Below are 21493 nucleotides of genomic sequence, written 5' to 3'. Positions count from 1 at the left end.
AGCAGAGTAATACTGAAGTTGATATAAAAGTATTGAGATACTGTGAAAACTAATCAAATATTCAGGACTGGGAAGACCAAATGTAAAACATAAAGAATCATAAATTGAAAGACATATGATCATTCCCCGTGTATGAAAATTGTTTCATCCTAAATGATGTGGTTACAGTGGTTGATCTGAGGGCTAATTTATTATATTTTTAAATTTATGAACTATATTTAATGATACAAAGTGGGTGCAGAGCAGTAAAAGAGACAGCAAAAATGCAGTGCAACAAGAATATAAAAACAGCATTGTGCATGAAAAAAAGTAAAATAAAAATAATAAAAATGACAGCAAATGTGAGAACAGCAATGATATCGACACACAAACATAAAAGAAACACCACTGCAGTTCTCATTAACATACTCACAATGCAAATTTCTAGTTTTTCTGACAATATGGATGAAACCAGTGTTCCACATACAGCTCATTTTATTTCTGTACTAGTAGTTACAGTTCATGGCTGATGTCAGTCTCCATTTCATATTGAGATCACATCTTTGGTCAGGTATGAGGGGTGAATTGCTCCTTCACTCAATGTAAACATGCTCTCAGTAATTCAAGTACAGTTTCTCAGGTCCATATTCTGTACGCTCTATTTTGTATCCCAATCAACACGCAAACACACTCTGCCTCTCTCTCTCTCTCTCTCTCTCTCTCTCTCTCAGTGTGTGTAGAGCGAGGCGGTGAACACAATGTCTCTGCGTATGGTCAGTGAGGCTCTTTCCATCTTGCTGCCCAGGACGGAGTCGCCCACAATGCGTGCAGCCTGTCTCACTTCCTTCAGGACCTCGTCCAGCCTCTGGATGCAGCGTACGATCGTCCCCTCCTGCACATCTGTCAGCTGGGCAATCTCAGCAAACGGCTACCAAGCACAAAAACATCATGTATTATAGATGGATGGATGCATAATTAGGTCTTCCTTAAAGGATAAACATATCTCTATGATAGTATTAAATAAAAACTATAATATCAAGTGAACTAAATGAGCAGCATATTAAGGCCACAGTGCTGACTGGATCATGTGTTTTAAGGTCAGTGCTCACCATGCCTCTTGCCCAGCAGTACACAACCTCAGTCAGGCCAAACTTGAACTGGGCCACAAAGTCTTCAGCAGTCTGAGGTATCCCACAATCCCTCTGCAGCTCACCAATACGCTGTGCCACACTGAGCACTTGATTGATGCCCTACAAAAGCAAGAGAATGGAACATTTATTTAGAATTGTATAATACATATATGTGATATAAATTATAAAAAGCTTGGGCTCAGTAATGCTTTTAATTCAGCATATACACATTAAATGGATCAAAAGTGACAGTAAAGATATTTACAATGTTATAAAAAAAATTTCAATATTCAAAATTCAAATAAATGCTGTTCTTGGGAACTTTTGATTCATCAAAGAATCCTGAAAATGTATGAAGCAGCACAACTGTTTTAAACATTTATAGTAACAAGAAATGTTTCTTGAGCAGCAGATCAGCATATTATTATGATTTCTGAAGGATCCTGTGACACAGAAGACTGGAGGAATGACATCACAGGAATAATTACATTTAAAAAAATACTTTAACGTTTGGGCAAATGAATGCAGCCTTCTTTCAAACACATGAACAAAATCTTTATATATATATATATATATATATATACACACACACACACACACAAATTATATATACATACACACACACACACACACACACACACACACACACAAATTATATATACATACACACACACACACACACACACACACACACACACACACACACACACACACTTAGTAAATCCAGAGAAACCGAGCATTTTCAAGTGGTCTCTTAAGTCTCTCCATAGCCGTTTATGCTTTGTATAATATCTAAATTATTTACTCATCATTTAATATGTTATCTTCCATTAAAGTTATTGTAATGGAAAAAAATGCAATCATAGTGGGATCTCTCAGTCCAGCACTGCATCAGTTTCTCTTGTCCTGTGCTCCACTCTCGTCTCCATCTTCTGTCTAAGTGCTTACACAACCAGAGCGAGGCCGGCGAGGTAGTCAAACAGTCAGACTGCAGCTCCATTACCTGAACGCCCTCACCTCGCAGCGTCTGAACAGAAAGGGCTTTCTCACGGTCGCCTACGAGCCTCTGTGAACTCTTTAACTCTTGTGTGCTTCTCAGTCTAGTGTCATGACTTATTCACGGTTCCTTTAAAGAAATTCCATGTTTCTGGGCCGTTCGACAACACACACCTACATGCTCGTGTGCGACTGCATCCTTCGCTAAAGGCATAAAGCTAAGCGCCCAGGCTGAACATCTCTTGGGTGTTGAGCTCAGAGAGCCGTGTAAATTCACATCTATCCATGACCATGATGACAAGAGTATCTGATGCTTTATATTCTAATGGCTGTGGGCTCACATAAGATGCTTGATGGCCATAATGTATTAGCATGTGTAATCTCAGTTTTTAATCTCCGGCGGCTGTGAGAACATGTGGCGAGCTCTGCTTTACCTCCTGTAGCGTGCTGGTGATGTGCGGGTCTATCTGGGTGTTTTGTGTGAAGACGAGGCAGGACAGCAGGGCGGCGCTCTCCTCAGGGGCGAGAGGACTCAGTGTGTTTTCAAACAGGAGTTCGGTCAGGAGCAGCTCATGACTGCTGATCTGACACGCCACACGACCCTTCAGCTGAACCGCCCCAGTGCTGTCAACATACTGCAGCGCTTCCAGCACCTGCCAAAACAGCACTACACCATCAGCTCTGACTGTGCTTATAACATCTGGGACAATAGCAAACATTGAATGGTGAGCAAAGCATGGCAAAAAAAAAAAGTAATGTCAAAGGAACAGTTCACCCAAAAACTTAAATGCGCTGAAAATGTACTCAACCTTGGGCTGTAAATGTAGATGAGTTTGTTTCTTCATTGGAACCGATTTGGAGAAATGTAGCATTACGTCACTTGTTCACTAATGGATGCTCTGCAGTGAATGGGTGCCGTCAGAATGAGAGTCCAGACAGCTGATAAAAACATCACAATCTACACCACTCCAGTCCATCAATTAATGATCTGTAAAGCTAAATGTGTGTGTTTGTAAGAAACAGATGTATCATGATGTTTTAACTGTCGCTTCATGGCAAAATATGAGGCTATAATCCATGATAACGCCCATCAACTGTTGTGCTTTTTCACTGGATAGAGGATTTTATTTTAGCCGATTTTAGGTTAAAATGCTACATTTCTTTTCTTACAAATATGCATCTTTTCCCTTCACAAGATGTTAATTGATGGACTGGAGTGGTGTGGGTTACTGTGATGTTTTTATCAGCTGCTTGGACTCTCATTCTGACGGCACCCATTCGCTGCAGAGCATCCATTAATGAGCAAGTGACATAATGCTACATTTCTCCAAATCTATCCCAATGACTGTGCATTAAAAAAACATATTACTGTGCTACTGAAACATATCCATTTATAATGTGGACATGCAGCAGAATGAGTAGTAGATGGACAGACCTTGATTCTCTGATGGTACTCAGGCAGCAGTGTCAGTGACTGATCTGACACCAGGAACAGAAGCTTGTCGAGCTCTTCCTGTACACACATCCTCTCCTGCACACGTGCAAACTGAGCAAGATATTCACACACAGAGAGAGATCATGAAAATGAGTTTATCACTCTTCTCCATCAGCGCCCTGCAGAAGGTGAAGGCTGAAAGTGAGAACTGAGAGCTAATGAGACACATCCTTATTCCTCGCTGCCACTGTCACACTCAATAAATGAGAGTTACTGTGCCAAATGACTAAATATAGATGAGAAAATAAAGCTGAGGATACATTTAGTTTAGAAATTATTATTTTTTCTTTTGTCTCCTCAGTGGATTTGGACATGACCTGAAACAGAAGGGAAAAACACTACCAACCAAAAGTTTGGGGTCACTAAGATCTTTTGTTTTTGACAGAAGTGTCTAACTTACTCTACAGTAATATTGTGAAATATTATTGCAATTTAAAACAACAGTTTTTTTTAATTTGACAGGGTTTCTGCAGGCTTTATGAAGACAAGTTTAACACTTTTTAGAACCAAGTAAAAAAACTTTAAGGAAAAAATTGAAGAGAACACAATACATTGATATGGTCTGTAAATGAAAATGTCTTGCATTAGCAATGCTTCAAAGTATAAAAGTGCAACCACTTCCAACAGATCCAGAGAAAAAAGTAAATGTCTAAAGATTCTTCAGTCAAAATACATTTACATGAAAAGCAAATATACATAAAATAAATCGTCTTGTTTAATGAGAAATTGATCAAAATAATGAGTTTGATGATTACAACAAGAACAAGTATCTTCCAAAAGGAAAACATGTTGAAAACATCTTTTTTTTTTATGTTATTAATTTTTTTAGATTTATTTATTTATTTTTGATTAACAGAATTTTCAAACGAACAGCATTTATCTGTAATATAAATCTTTTGTAACATGTCACTTTTTATCCATTGAATTCACCCTTGCTTAATAAAAGTATTAATTTCTTTAAAAAAAAAAAAAAAAAAAAAAAAAACAATCTCACTGACCTCAAACGTTTGAGGGGTAATGCATGAATGTGTCACATGAGAATGATAAGCAGACCTGTTCAGTGAAGGTGGGCGAGTGGATGCAGTGGAAGTCTTTCAGACAGTCCTGTAACACTCGGTGTCTCATCACTCCCTCCACCACATCCACACCCTTCAGGTGCAGGTCATTCACAGGGTCAAGGGTCGTAATGCCATTTGGATTGGCCTCAGCCAATCGCAGGAGCTCCTGAGTTGCTGTAGAAATAGCCTGACCCGGTGGATCAAGTCTAGAAAGGGAAGATTAACTATTATCAGTACCACAATTCAGCAAATGCAAAACAATGGAGATTAATACATACAGTACATACACACCTGAAGCGTGGCTGCTGTCTCTTATTGTAGTTATCGATGATTCTCTCTGGGATGACCTTGAGGGTTTTGGTTGTGATGGCAGAGATGTCCTGCAGCTTCAGTTTCTGCACCGTGTGACTGCAGGGTCCTACACACACAGCCACACTGTAAATCACACTTTAACAACAAGAGAAGCTGTAGAAGAAGGTGAGACGTTCGTGATGTGATTTAATGTGAGGGCAGGTTAAGATTCGGGGGTGGATGTGATGCTGTGTGTGTGTGTGTCTGCTCACCCTCTGGAATAAACAGTGAGGTGCTGTAGATGGGATGGAAGGCTTTATTAGACTGATCATCACCCGCTGCCTCCTCATTACCCTTCTCACAGATCATGAGAGCGGTGAACATGCGATTCACTGCATCGTTGGACACCTGAAGGGAAAGAGAGAGAGGAAAACTAATACGGGAGAGTGAGGTAAGATGTGCAACTTTCTACTTTAGTTGTCCTCTGGCAAATACACTACTGTTCAAACGTTTGGGGTCATCTTTAAAGAACTTAAACACATTAAATTGAACAAAAGGGACAGTGCAGAGAGTTTCTGAATATTTCTATTTCAAATCAATTATGTTCTTTGAATTTTATATTTATCCTTTAAAAAAGCATCATGGTTTCCACAAAAATATGAAGCAGCACTACTGTTTTCAACATTGATAATAATCAGAAATGCTTAATAAGCAGCAAATCATCAGATTAGAATGATTTCTGAAGCATCATGTGACACTGAAGACTGGAGCAATGATGATGAAAATACAGCTGTGCAGGATGGGAATAAATTACATTTTAAAATATATTAAAACAGAAATCAGCTCTTTTATGTTGTAACAATATTTCACAATAGTACTGTTTTTAATCATATATAGTATTAAATATTAGTAATGCAGCCTCGTTGAACATAAAATACTTCCTACAAAAACTTTAGTGAAAAAAAAAAATATAATACTCAGGTCATCTGCTATACACACAAAAAAAACATCCTTTATATACGGCCATAGAAATATGACTTTAAATAAAACAAACTATCCGGCTAACTGTGTGACGAACCATTAAGGAATACCAAAATAACATGCATTGAAATACAACTATAAACACAAATAAGTAAAACAACTAATTCACATTTCAAGAGTATTAATAATATTGTAATAGCATCTGCAAAAGTAATAATAACAGTCCCCCAACTGAATATGTGACAGTGCTGCAGATGTGTTGGTTATTCAGTCTGTCACACACCTGTAGAATGACTCCCAGTGCGTTGTGATGCTGGCTGTTGTTCACCATCACCACCCTCCCCACAGACAGAGCTTTGAGTCCATTCACTGACTCCAGCACAGCTCGCTGACACACACACACACACACACACACACACACACACACACACACACACACACACACACACACACACACACACACAAACACACACACACACAGGGACAGCAGTATTACTAAATAATAATATACTTAAAAAAATATTTATGGTATATGTAAACTAGCTAAATGTGAATTTAGTTTTATTATGAATAATGAATAATGTTTTATTTAAATTAGTGTTTTATTTAATAGAAAAGAAATTGTCCTTTTTGCTTTTATATCACCTGATATAACAACACAGAATTGTAAACATTTTAACAATTTAAATCATATCAGTGTTATTTTAGCATCATTTCATTGAAATACTAGAATATTTTTTAATAACATGTTTAATTCGTTTTTATTTTAAATTATATTTGCATACGTTCTATATTCCAATTTTGTTTTTTTGTTTTTTTTTTAGTTTTAGTGAATTTTTAAGATATCTTTGTAGCTGTTTATTAGTTTTATTTCAGTTTGAGTTATTTTGGTACATCAAATTAAACAAAATGAAAATAGAAATGTTTTCATACGGTTTTCAACCCGTGTTTTCCAACCTTAAACCTGTGAAACAACAGCCAGTGTTTATGCAAGTGGTACACGTTGAAAAATAGATTTTAGGACAATGTAACGTTGCAATAAAATTAATAATCTAGCTAAATTTCCCTGCGCTCAGAAGTCAAAAGTCGTGGTTTGAAATAGTGACTTGCGAGCTAAAACCTGCCTGGAAAGCAGCACCAGACTCCGGTCATAGAGCCGCTGCCCGTGCACTTAAACTTACCACGACGTTGCTGGGAGTAGAGACCTGCGCGGGAGGGATTTTTCCGTCCCGCTCCCGCAAAAATATGTTATTTTCTCCCGCTCCCGTCCGCAAACAATAACGTTTTGTCCCGCTCCCGCCCGCAAAATCCCGCGGGTAAACGTATAGCCTACAGTAGTTTTTCTTTTTTATTATTCATTGCATATTCTGCCTGCTACTCTTATTTTTTCACTTGCTCCCCTGTTGAATATAAATTTAAAAAGAAACGGAAAATAAACAAATGTTTCGTTTTATTTGCGTTTAATTAAAAGTATGAACATGAACAAGGAACTTAGAACATATACAGTAAAAAAAGTAAGAAATGTAAATAAATATATATATAGGCCTAGCTATAATAATTAGGCTATATAGCCTTATAAATTATATAATAATAATAAACCTGGATTTATTTCAGTTTCAAAGGAAAAGTATCTTATGGGGCCTGAGCAATTCATTCAAACATTTAACAAAAAATATCCTTATTCCTCAATAACAAAATAGACCAATTTGAAATATTAAGCTAAATAAAAATAAACTGAATTGACAAAAAAAACTTTACGACTACTTAATGTGCCCATGCAGGAATATCATGTCGTTCTCTGTTGAGAGCTTCAGTTTAATCCGTCTCTGCTCCAGTATGCGACGGCAAATACTGAAAGCCCTCTCCGATGGTGCGCTAGCTGGAATACAAAGTACATGGCGTGTTTGCTTAATCTCGGAAATTCGTCTTTTCCACCACTGGAGGACATCATCCGGTCTGTGTGCTTCTAATCCATCCAATTTGACATTTAAATATATCGCTATTACGGAATCGAATTACACGTCGCTGTCTATGGTATCATCCGCATCCTCCCATTCCGCAAAGTCTATTTAATTTTATTATAAACAAAGGTCTATTTGTTTCTAGTTATTTTGTTTTGTTATTTTGTCTTTTATTTGTCCAGCAAATAATTTTATTTTCCCGCGACCCGCACACAATAATATCTAGCCGCCCGCGTTCGCATTCACCCATCAAATATTGTCCCGCGCCGCACTCGGTGGCGCTGGGTCCCCCGGTACTCCCGCGGGAGTGCAGGTCTCTAGCCGGGAGCAACTATTAGCTGACACACTGTTGTCTATGACTGACCATGTCTGCGATTAAAAAATACGTGTGTGCACATTTATAGCAGAAAATGATTTGTCATTCAGAATTTCGCAGCCACTGGTCGCCCTGTGTAGAAAACTGGCAGAAGACAAAAAAAGCGTTCACTAGCCTGTTGGTTTCAAATCAACATACGAGTTACATCCCAGAAAAAAAGTGATAATAGCCTTGATTTCACTTCTAATCTTCAGTTTAGCAGTTCAGTTCTTCAGCACTTTGAGCACTTAATTATTTAAGCACTTGTTATTGTTTAGAAGAAATCACTTTATTTGACATAGTACTTTTAAATAAATGGTGCCAAACATAATCATTGAAGAGATTCATGTCTATCTCAGTCTGTTTACCATTTTCTAAGCACTTTAAGCTCTTGTTACTGTATTTTTGTTACTATCGTCAATATTTGAATTATATTGATATTTATATAATTATATTGACAGGATTTTTTTCCACTTTAACCCCTGATAACTGCTCAAATAATGTGAATCAAGTGTACAACTCTGTGTTAGTGCTCACTGTGATCATATCAATGTGTGTGTGTGGTCACACTTTATTTCAAGGTGTCATTGTTACAGTGTAACCACATATTTAAGTACTGAGTTATATGAATTAACTACATGTAACCGTGTGTGTGTGCGCACCTGCAGGGTCTCTGTGGTGATGCGCAGCTCTGTGATGGTGTGGTAATATGACAGTATATCAGATAACTGCCCCTCCATGTCCAGCGGAGGTAGAGAGGACAGTGTGTTTCTCAGTTCACTTATTCTCTTCTCGTGAGCCTGAGCAACACAAAGACAGAAATGACTTGGCTAACCGAAAAGGGTTTCATAACATTTCATCACACTTTTCAGATTTCCGCCTGTAAGACTGAATTACAGAGGCAGTTACTGGGGCATGCAAACCCTACAGACATTTCACCGTCATGCAGGGACTGCTGGGGAATGAGGCTGTTTACCTGCGTGTCCCTGTGGTTCTCAGAGAAGCTCCTCTTCATCATGTCGGTGACCCTCAGGGCCTCCACACGCAGCAGATTGAGGATCATGGTGTAGGTCAGTCTGAACTGAGACTGCAGCACAGTCGGCTTCCCCTGACACAGAGAAAAACACCACACACCATCTCAGAGTTTAAACTAGTATGGATTTAAAACATGATAATCAAAACCAATCACATGGTTTTTTAGCAGCGTATCCGAGGTACAAGCTGTAAAGGCACAGCCCTATTCTGGAAAAGGGGGCGGGGAGCAGCAGCTCATTTGCATTTAAAGACACATGCACAAAAACAGCATGCTTCTGCTTCCATTAAAACAGGCATTTTCAAAATTATATAATAAATTATCAGTGGGGTATTTTGAACTGGAACTTCATAGACACATTCTGGGCACACCTGAGACTTATATTACATCTTGTAAAAAGGGATATAATAGGTGTCCTGTAGATCACACATCATCGACACATTGATTGCTAATATTTAAACTAAGGCTATGGCGTACAGACAATAACAAATTGGCTTCAAACCATGAACATAATAGCATGAGGACACAACGTAATGTGTGTATCATGATGCTCTTTGTGCTCATCCAGGGTAAATAAATGGAGTTATACAGCGGAGAGCCAATCACACAGCAGCCCTTCACAACACACTGTGTGTTATTATGTCCATGACATCCATGACATGGAGCTGATCAGCACACAGATCACTGGCCCATCTGAGAAACAACAGCAGCTCAAATGGATCGAGAAAATCTAATGTTTCATGCTCTTTAAAAAAAAAATAGTATGGAAATTACTTGTGAAACTAACTTGTGATATCATTACATTTTCTAAGGATCTGCCTGTGGAAAACTTGCCACCATGATGCTAGGGGATGTGGGAGATTGCCAGGATATTGCTATGCGTCTGCAAACATGTTAGAGTCTCTTAAACTGATCCAATGTAAAATATAACACATATTATGGCCTATGAAAATGTTGCCTCTTCAGTGTAAGTCTACAGGATTTATTTGCCCAAATTATTATCTTCCAAATAAAAAATTAAGCATAATGGTAACACTTTAGAATAGGTAACACTTGTTAATTATTAACTACGACATTTCTCTCAACAAATTCTTAATTTGCTGCTTATTTAGGTTTAGGTTTAGGTATTGGGTAAGATAAGGGATGTAGAATGTAGAAGGTCAGGTAGAATAAGGCATTAAAGGTGCCATGTGCAAAAATTGATTAAAAAAAAAATATTCAAAAAATGACCTACACGCATCAAAAGTATGAGAAGAAATAAGGGCGATGATGTCATTAAAAAAATGTCAAGTTATAGTGCTGCAGAGATATCAACCTTAATTAGCAGTAGCATTACTAGCCCCGGCCCGACAGGTGTCGTAATACCAGTTTCGGCCATGGGAGGCGGTATGCGGGCAACATAACCACCAGCCAACCTGCAATACACGAATAACTCGCACGGCTTGTGGGCGTACTTATACCTGATGTCAATCATGTGGAAAGTACAGCCCACTACTTCAGTTCAGGGAAGATAGCGGAAGGATGACTTAAGCCCTTGGCAAGAGACCCCTACCACCCGCTGCAGGGAAACAACCGCGCTCGGAATCACAAATCAAATCCGATAAGAAAAGCAGCCGAGCCAGAGTAAACATCGGCACTGCTTTCAATCGCTGGAGACAACTGATGGACCTGAAAGAAATGAGGTTCGACACCGAACTTGCAACATTTCTTTTGGATTGGTAAGTTAGATGCTGTTAGTATTTCGCTAGAAGTTTGTTTTATATGTTTGTGTATTTTTTTTTCGGGAAGTTATAACATAGAAATGTATCGAAGGCTGTTCTATAAACGTGCTAATGTTAGCGATAACTGTAGCTGCGTTTGATAATTAGCTAGCTATAACTTACCCATTTTCTTATATCATAAGTAACCTGCTCTGTCTAGTCTGTTGGTCTCTGTGTCCTCTTTGCTTCATGTTTTTTCTGTGCGTGAGAAAATTGATGTGTGGCGTGAAAGCGTGTGAAAAGAGTCAATTGCGTGTGTCTCACGGTGAATGCTTGAGAGTTGGCAGCTCTGGTTACGTTGGTTGGCGCTAGCTTGGTCAACATCAGCTGTCTGATGTTGACAGAATGCTGTCTGTCAAATTAATTTAATTCAAATAATGTGTATTTACAACTCCATGTAATATGAACAAAACGAATATGAACATATTCACTGGTAAAGGTGAAGGGGAGTAGCTTGAAGATGTCATGTTTCAAAATCACTTGACATCACCCAACGTTCCTCTGGAGGCAAAACGTCCTCTTATAGCAGCGGTTCTCAATTCCAGTCCTCGCGCCCCACTGCTCTGCATATTTTGCACGTTTCTCTTTAACACACCTGATTCAGATAATCAGCTCGTTAGAAATGAACTCCGTGCATGAACTGTTTTTCAATTGTTCATTGCTCCCTACTCTCTGAGCAGGGGAAATCTGTTGAAGTTTACCTCACATCGAAACATTCATTCACTGATTTGTGCTGTGCAGCGTCTTTAAACATGGACAACTGTGACATCATATACCTCTGTAAATCAATACAATTTAAATTCACGTCTTGCACACTTCAATGCACTTTGATTGGAACATATAGCTACGTTCACTTCGAACTGGAATCATGGCTGAATATCCTGTGATGTCCACTTCGCAGGGCACTTATGTTCGAATAGAACAAATGTCTGAAGCGCTAAGAGAAACGTTCAAAATGTGCAGAGCAGTGGGGCGCGAGGTCTGCAATTGAGAACCGCGGTCTTATAGGCTTCGGCTATGCTCTAGGGTTGTTGTGAAGGTAGGGGCGGAGCATAGAGACTATGCCGTTTCTCGTTTGTTACTCTGGAGTAGACCAATTCACTTTATTGAGGCATACTGCCCCCATCTGGTATGGAATGTGGAGTATGACTTGATTTTTTTGCCAGATATGACAGATGGCACCTTTAATATGTTCTTAATTAGCACTAATACATGGCTAATAATCTAGTAATATGCATGCTTATAAGCAACTAATAGGTGTTACCTGTTCTAAAGTGTTACCGCTGAAACTAAAACAAAAGCATTTTTGCTTACCTGAAATAAAATAAAACATAAATATTAGATGCAATACTTAAAAACATCAGCTAAATGAAATAATCACTAACATTTAAAAAAATTATATGTAGAAATATTTGATAACACTTCACGTAATGCATAACTTAAAAGTAAAATGCATCATAAAAGTATTCATAGTGTATGTTGTAATGCATTATATCTTTCCATAAATAACTGTAAACAAAATTAAAACATTATAGTTTTTGTAGATTTGTCTGATGTGTTTTAATGCGTTATATTTTCGAAAGTTTTCTAACAACGAATAGATAAGTATTATAATATAATATGACTGTGGTTACAATCACCGGCATTGTAAGGTGTATTACAAGGCATAATTAATGCATGAAACTACTTTCATAATGCCTTATATATAAAGGCTTTAAGTTAGGTGTTGATGTACATGTTTCTGGGTTTGAGTCATCCTGAGGAGAATCTTCAGCAGTGAGGCGTCAGGTCTGAACCCTGAGAGAGATGTAGGTGTTAAACACACTGACCAGCATCATGGCGTGGAGGTCGCCCATTTCATGAACTCCAGCCTTACAGAGGATGATAACAGTCCCTGTAGCATCCAAACCTCTTCTGCCTGCACGGCCCGCCATCTGGATGTACTCACCTACACACACACACACACACACACACACACACACACACACACACAAACACAAACACAAACACACACACACAGTTTTACATATATTAAACAACAACACTGAGCCTTCTTTTTTTACCATTTGAGGCCATTAAGATTTTTTGACATTGTGACACTATTTTCAAGATAATCATTCAGGGGGAAAGATCTGTGAATTTTATTTGAGATGAAAAAAAAATTTTCAAAAAAAAATTTTTTTTTTGTTTTTATTACAGTATTTTATTTTTACATTACAGTAGATTACTGAGAGAGTTTAATTGTCATAAAAATCACTTCCTTAAAATGTTCCTTAAATGGGTATCTTTTTTTTTTTTCACCGAAGAAAAAATTTCATTTCAGTAAAATGCATAATTGTCTTAAAAATTTAAAATAATTATTTATCACTTTTCTTTATTTTAATGGTGGGGGTGAAACATGACCCAGACATGCTTTTGATATGCATCGTGCACATTTCCCCAAATGTTTTATTAATATCTATTTTGGCAACATGCAAAATGCTTTCAACACAATGGCTAAAACAGGGCCTTCTTCACTCATTTATAAAAGCAGCCAGCTATACTCTCTCCCTCTTCCCTTTTCCATACACACTGTTATTAACAGAAAAAAAGACCGAAGCAAACTCAAGCATCTCTCTCACACACACATCAAAGGCCTCCTGCTGTCTGACAGCAGTCCGGTCACATGTGCACAAACATCTGTATCACTCCAGCATAATTCATCTGCTCATTCATTAGAGATTGCTAATGCACCAAACACCTGGCCGTCAGCAGCATCTGTCTGCCTGTAGCGCCTCCGCTAACAAGTATCTGACAGCAATGTCTACTGTTATGATAATACATTACAAATCAATTATCATTTCAAACGAGGAAACCTGCAACAGGTGTGCTTAAGACACGCAAGTCAGGATATGTTTGGAGAAAACAGGCATTTTGTATTTTGAAATGTAAGACAGCAGAGGAGCTGTGTTTTTACCAGGCAGCAGGTTTCTGAAACCGGTGCCGTCATGTTTGCGGATGCTGTCGAACACGACGGTTCTGGCAGGCATGTTCACACCCATGGCAAACGTCTCTGTAGCAAACAGCACCTGAAAGAGAGAAAGACGGTACGTCATCAACTTTGTTTTATTTTTTTTTGTTTAATCAATCAAATATAGCTATAAATGAAGCTTTCTCTATTCATATATATAGCCTGTACAAAACAAGTCTGTAAAACAAACCTTTACTAAACCTCTGGAGAAGAGCATCTCAATAATCTCCTTCAGGATTGGCAGGATGCCGCTGTGGTGAACACCAATACCTCTCTTCAGCAAATCACGCATCGACAGGATCTGTGGGGACAAAACAATGCTGATAAACACCATAACTCTATTAAAGGGTGAACAGTGGCCAGGCTAATTAATCAACAAATATACTGCAATTTTGAACCTAATGCAACCAATCTGTTTTCAAATTCATTACAAATTTTGTAAAAGGATAATGCATATCTTTGATTTTCAAATATGTTATATATATATATATATATATATATATATATATATATATATATTTAAAAATATATTCAAACAGAAACCAGCTTTCTTATTTCACAATATTACAGATTTAACTGTATTTTTGGTCATATGGTCACAGCTTTAGTGAGTATCTTTACTTTACTTAATTTTACTTAAAGCCGTTAAGTATAATGCATTATAAAGGTACCAAATTGTTACCAAAGTTTAAATGCATTATAATATTTGCAAATTCACTGTTGCATCTGATATTGTTTGTATTCATGTGTTTTTACGCAAAGATGTAACAACGAATAGATAAGTGCTATAATGTATAATAAGATGCATTACAAGGCACAATTAATGCGTTAAACACTATTATAATTCATTACATATAAAGGCTTTAAGTGTTAAGTCTTTGAATTAAATAATGCATTTTCTTTTATTGCATTACAGTAGTAAATAATTCTTTTTTTTTACATTAGAGTAGCTTACTGAGAGTTTAACTGTATTTAACTGTCATTAACCTACTGTCATGAAAAAAAAAACATTATTTACTATTATAATGCAAAAAAAAAAAATGCATGATTTAATTTTGAAAGACAACTCGAAGCATACACTTCTATTTAGTACACACTAAATAACGTAGGACAGTCTTCAAGTTAAAAAAATAAAAATAAAAATATATATACACCTTGTTTTCCAGATATCAGAATCAGCCAATGAAAACCCCAGATGTCATGTACCTGTGGTAGCTGGCGATCGCCTCCTCTCAGCCTGGTCAGGCTCTTCTGCAGGAAGGAGTGGATCTCGCTCTTCTCTATGGAGCTGGTGAGGTCTAGCGAGGTCAAAGAGCGGGCGTTTTCATCACAGCGTGTCCGAGAGAAGGTGAAGGCCACCACTGGAGTCTGCTGCCTCTGAGACAGATAGTTCAGCAGCGTCTGCCACACGGCTCGGTCCTGGTGGATGAAGAAACACCGGGGTAAATACACTGTAGTTGTTAGAAATAAAGACCTGTTTAAAAGGAAATGACGAGAGGTTCAGACACTGACCTGACTGGCTGTTGTGTTGTGCTGCGATACGTTCTTTGTGCCGAAAGACTGTGCGTGTTTACTAGTGCGTTCCTTCTTGGCGTCTACTGCGGCATAGTAGCTGGAAAACAAAACATTCGTTTCAATTTGAAAGCACTTTGCTATAGCTTTGTGAAACTTTTTCTGAAGTCCACTTACAATGTTAATCAAAATATATTAATCAATTCATCTTTTTTGTGTGTAAATGTAGTTTTAAACACAATTTTCAACCCTTTTCTTGCCTTTATTTAATAAATAAATATTAATGTTGTCAAACAATTAATCGCATCCAAAATAAAAGTTTTTGATTAAATTATATTTATGTGTACTGTGTATATTTATTATGGATATATCAATACACACACAAACAGTATATATTTTGAAAATACTTACACGTTTATATATTCATAATATTGTTATATTTTATATTATATCTAAATATATTTATTATATACACAAGATTTTATTTTAAAATATATACATGCATGTATTTGTATTTATATATGCATAATAGACATACACAGTATACACACACATATTATGTAAACAAAAACTTTAATTTTGGATGAAATTAATTGCGATTAATCATTTTGACAGCACTAATAAATACATTTGAGTTGAAATGTTACCTTTACATTGCATTCACAATATACTATTAATTGATTTATCATTATTAATCCGCATTCCAAACGTATTTTCTCTATTTTCTTTCATTTAATATTTCAAATAAATGCCGTTACCTTGAGCTTTCTATTTTTCAAAGAATTAAAAAAAAACACAAAAAAAACGATCAAACAAAAACATAGCAGTTTCCCAAAAATATGAAGCAGCACAACTGTTTTGAACATTGATAATAATCAGAAATGTTTCTTGAGCAGCAAATCAGTATATCAGAATGATTTCTGAAGACTGGAGTAATGATGCACAGGAATGATTCATTTTTTTAAACATATTATTTTAGAAAACACTTTTTTAAATTGTAATGATATTTCACAATATTAGACTTTGATTCTATTCTTGATCAAATAAATGCATCCTTGTTGAGCACAGCTACTTAAAAATTATTTGAATAAAAGTTAAAGTACACTGACCTCTAAACATCTTGAATAAATCTGAAATGCATTCTTGCTTAAAAAAAAACAAAACAAAAAAAAACACCAACTATCTGACTTAACGTACCCTTTAGTGAGGAAGTGTCCAGTGGAGTCCAGCAACAGGAAGAGCTCTTTCTGAGTCTTGGTGCTGTTGCCGGTATACAGATAGTGCTCGAGAGGAACAGGCCTCTTAACTGTGCTGATCACATAGATGGGCCGCTTCTTGATACGCCTGAGGACGGAGAAAGCACAGTAAAACCCTATGAGCCACACAATCTACAAAGAGCAGGATCAAATCTGGTTTCATGGCGTTGATGATACACACACACCCGATCCATTCACTGAACTCCACTGCGTTTGGCACTGTGGCACTCAGCAGGATGATGCTAACATGCTCCGGCAACATGATGAGCACTTCCTCCCACACCACTCCCCTCTGACAAACAACAACATCACATCAGATCTGAATGCAGCAGAGAGAAAGCCTAGCATTTTTGAACTGAAATCATCACCTCTGCATCATTGATGTAGTGAACCTCGTCAAAAATGACCCATTCTAGATCTCGAATGACCTCGGAGCCGTTATAGAGCATGGATCTGTTAGGAGGAAGACATACTGATTAACAAAGACTGTGGAAAAAAAGCTGAATTATGAGTAACTGACACAAAGGCCTGCTGCTGTTGGATAATCACCTCAAGATCTCCGTGGTCATGATGAGACACGAGGATTCAGGGCTCAGCTGGACATCTCCAGTCAAAAGTCCCACGTCACCGAACGTGGTCTTGAAGTCTCTGAACTTCTGATTGGACAAGGCCTTGATGGGGGATGTGTAAATAGTCCTGTCAGGAGGAACGACAGTTTGAGTTGACTTAGTTAGCACATTTCACATACAATGGGAACTCAAAGTGCTTTACATTTAGGCTTTTAAAACAGTTTAAAAAAGATCACCACCATTGCAATTACATTTTTAGAAATACGTAATATTTATTTTTTTTTTAAATCAGTGAACATGCATTTTAAGTGCCAATAAAGCAGTGGTATTTTTGTATCAGTGATAATCTATCATATATATATATATACAAATTTTTTTAGATTTTATACTTTTCACTTTAATTTGAATGAAAGTTTTCTGAATTTTGCAGTTTTTTTATTTAAATGTTTTATTTAGTTTTTATTTATTTGTATTGTTTTAGTTTATTTAGTAATTTTAATACATCAAATTAAACTAAAGTTAAACTATAGAAATATTGTCTTGGTAACTAGCTAAAATAAAATAAGTAAAAAATAAATAATTTTTACGTTTAGCTTTACTTCGGTTAATTTTTTTTTATGGTTTTAGTATTATTATACAAACCTGCAGTAAAGGCATGTATAACCTTACAAAATATTTCTATTTTAAATAAATGTTGTTCTTTTGAACTTTCTGTTTCATCAAAGACAAAAACATGTTTACAGTATATTAAGCAGCACAAATTCATCACTGATAATAATAATAATAAATGTTTCCTGAGCTTCCAATCATCACATTAGAATGATTTCTGAGGGATCATGTCACACTGGAGTTCTGTTGCTGAACATTCAGCTTTCATCAAAGGAAAAAATAAATATTTTAACATGTAGTAAAATAGAGATGAGTCTTTTTAATTGGAATAATATTTCACAATTTTACTGTAATAACAATATTTCACAACATAAATCAAATTAATGCTGTTTTGGTGAACATAAGAGACCAGTACGACCCCAGTCTTTTGAACGGTAGTGTAATAAAAATCAAATAAAATAACTGACATGATGCAGTCAGTTGACTCTGGGTCTCTCATACACACCTGGTCATGTGTTTCTGGGAAAGTGCAATTGCGTATTCAGCCACCACGGTCTTGCCGGCTGATGTGTGAGCCGCAACAAAGACAGAGTCATGAGCTTCGAGCCGGAGAATAGCCTGCTTCTGAAACACATCCAGCTCGAAGGGATACTGCGGGAACAGAGAGAAAGAAACAACCCAAAAACTCACAAAAACCATGTGCATAACAGCAGCTTTGACACTGCAAGACGATGAACATACAGTGAGTTCTGACCTTGAAGGCTGGATCAGGGATTCGCTTGTAGAAGTCGTCACAGGGTGAGGTGATGTCCACAGGAACGGCCCATTTTTTATCCTCTCCCTTGTCTTCTTGCTGCGCTTTCTTCTTTTGCTCACTCAGACGCACTGTGGTCACTGAAGGCTGAGAGTCGGCTGAATCCTGACGAGTGCATGTGGTTATGAAGAACATGTGTTGGGTAAATAAACCAATGAGAATTCTTTTCTACAAGTTCTACACACTTTAATTCCCAGATCCTCCAGGCTGTTAGTCCTGGGCAGTTTAACGTTCTCCTCTTTTTGGGAGACTCCCTCTTTCTCCTCTGGCAGGGCGTCGATGACATCATCAAAGGTCGACAGGAGGGACAGCAGGTTGACCTCGCTCTTCGTGCTTTTGGCGTCTAAAGGCATTAAAGAGATAAATGATAATCCTGTCATAATTTACTCATCCTAATTTCGCTCCAGACTTTAGAAATTAAATGCAAGTCAATGGTAACCAACATTCTTTCAAATATCTGTACATGCAGAGAGCAATAAGGAAACCCGACCTTTGTCACTGAAGTCCACACCAGCCTTCAGCCCAGGAGGAACCGTCAACAAATCTAAGGCAAGAAACAAACTGTCACGGTTTCTTTTTCTCTCTCTCACACACAATCTCACAGAACAAAACACACCACCAACCTTTCTCAAAGTCAATGTCTTCTTCCAGCTCGGACTTCTTCTTGATCTGTTCCAGCGTCAGTTCTTCCATTCCAGCTGTAGGAGGACAGCAGAGTGAAAAACTGGACCATTTTGAAGCACAGGTATGAGAGCTGTATCTAAATATCTAAATACTGAACCTGGCAGGAATGGGTAGTTTGTGTTGCTCCCTCTCAGGCTCTCTGATGGGGGTCCAGGCGGTCTTTGCAATGAGAGAGAATTTTTGGCAGACAATGCTGTGTCTTCTAATAACACCTGACATAAGAAAAAACAATGTTATATTCATTATAAAAATTACATTATATTAAAAAAAACATTTACTGTGGTTTCCTTGTCCTCATAAAAAAAAAAATAATATAATTTTATTTTAAAGATGCAGAGCATATTTTAGGCAACAACTATTAGCAGCAACTCAACAGCAAAGTAATGATTGTTTCCAGACAGATTTCCATTGACTGGACAAACAGATTGGTCGAGTTGGAAGATGACATATTGGGATGTTCAAATAAAACAAAGCAATATTGTTATGAATCACAGTTCTTACATTCTTCCAGGAAATCAACCTATTGTGTTTATTAATGCTTTGAATTTTCTTCATTTAAATTTTAGTTTAGGTTTTTGCAGTTTGTTTGTATTTAAATATTTATATTCAATTTATATTTGTTTCAGGAATTATTTGTAATACTTTAACTATTTCAACTACACACACACATATATATATATATATATATATATATATATATAGGTTTTGTTTGTTTATTACATTTTTTACGCCATGTTAGCATCATGGAAATTCTATATATATATATAGGTAGTTGAAATATATATATACACATTGCCAAGGCAACTTTTTTAAGTTTTTATATTTTATATTACATTTATTATTTATATATATATTTTTTTCATTTTTGATTAACAATTTCAAGTTTTAGGTAGCAATAACAAAACTGAATCTATCTTTGAAGACTAAAATGGAATGAGAAAACAAACTTTAAGATGGACAAAGGTAAATGTGTTCCAGTGTAACCTCAGTGAAATCCAGGAGCATGCCGGTGGTGGGATCTCTGACCACAGACAGACCCGAGTGCAGAGGAGACAGTGAGCAGTGCAAGAGAGAGTCCACCTCGCGCCCTCGCGTGCTTATCCTAAAGGACATATTTGTAATTGACAAAACTGAGTAAAGATATGATACATATATATTGCAAAGACAAGCACTATGTTCTGCAGGTGTCTCATGTCATACTTAAGGAACTTATGGAAGGCATCATCTACATTGTGTACAGGGAGCCACGCAGGGTCTCGGAGGAAACGCTTCTCTACCTCTGTTTTCAGATCCAGACATGTAGGAGGAAGCCCATGGGGAAGCTGAAAAAGAGAGCGATTCTCCAATGTAAAACAGAATATAAATGCAAAATTTGCACACAGAAATGAATAGCATTATTATTTTAGCACTGTTAAAGGACTAACCGTGCTGTGTGGAGGCAGGGGTCTGTTTTTGGGCAGTGGGTGTGTGATGAGCTCAAATCTCCCCGAGCAGCCCATCTCCAGCAGAGACAGGGGCAGATCATCAGGACCCATTGGGGGCAAGACTACACACAACAAAACAACAGTTCAGCAGGACTACAGGCAAATACAATGACTAAAATACTCCGAAAACCTACTGATTTATCACTGTCAGATGGAGTTTGGCAATGCAGTTGGCTGCTGAGCTGGCTGTCATATGAACGAATTATAACACAAAAAAACTAAATCATAAACTGGCTGCAAATCATGTTAAGACACCACACCAGGTAAACACGCAGAATTACAAATCCCCCCCGAAAAAAAACTACTATTGTATTTTTCGTACCTATTTTGTCCATGTCACTCTGCAGTTCTTCAGTGTCATTAAAAAGTTACAGTCTTGCAGGAAGTTGCGCAAAACTAAAGGGACGGAAGTTTTTTATTATTTTTATTTTTATTTTATTTTTTTCCTTTACAGCATGATGTTATATGTGTGTGTTCTAAAATAAATTTACGTTTTTAATATAATTTAAGAAATTA

The 21493-nt window shown here is 37.1% G+C and overlaps 1 protein-coding gene across 1 annotated transcript; it reads right to left on the bottom strand.

Annotated features, from left to right (window-relative positions):
- Positions 1-456: 456 nt before the first annotated feature.
- Positions 457-21394, bottom strand: skic2 (SKI2 subunit of superkiller complex). Its single transcript, XM_059556701.1, has 29 exons — positions 21300-21394; positions 20918-21039; positions 20694-20815; positions 20478-20595; positions 19591-19705; positions 19433-19507; positions 19300-19353; positions 18995-19152; positions 18750-18914; positions 18501-18646; positions 17367-17513; positions 17186-17270; positions 17003-17109; positions 16759-16905; positions 15562-15661; positions 15256-15468; positions 14240-14350; positions 13996-14107; positions 12869-12987; positions 9223-9354; positions 8909-9046; positions 6214-6318; positions 5222-5357; positions 4950-5076; positions 4654-4864; positions 3541-3651; positions 2540-2758; positions 1089-1229; positions 457-907 (listed from the first exon to the last, which is right to left on the bottom strand). Exons 1-29 carry the CDS (start codon positions 21310-21312, stop codon positions 707-709), a joined length of 3750 nt encoding a protein of 1249 aa, XP_059412684.1. The 5' UTR covers positions 21313-21394; the 3' UTR covers positions 457-706.
- Between the last annotated feature and the right edge of the window lie 99 nt (positions 21395-21493).

This window comes from Carassius carassius, chromosome 8, assembly GCF_963082965.1.
Source record: "Carassius carassius chromosome 8, fCarCar2.1, whole genome shotgun sequence".
Lineage (NCBI taxonomy): Eukaryota > Metazoa > Chordata > Actinopteri > Cypriniformes > Cyprinidae > Carassius > Carassius carassius.
The sequence above is the reverse complement of the archived record's forward strand: the minus strand, read 5'-3'. Positions and strand labels throughout refer to the sequence as shown.

Bases quoted from the DNA above. Each gene is read 5' to 3' on its own strand.
- skic2 (XM_059556701.1), bottom strand. The intron at 14,351-15,255 runs GTACATGACATC...TTGTCCCCACAG, and splicing joins GCGATCGCCAGCTACCACAG to ATCCTGTCGATGCGTGATTT. The intron at 908-1,088 runs GTGAGCACTGAC...TGTGCTTGGTAG, and splicing joins ACTGCTGGGCAAGAGGCATG to CCGTTTGCTGAGATTGCCCA.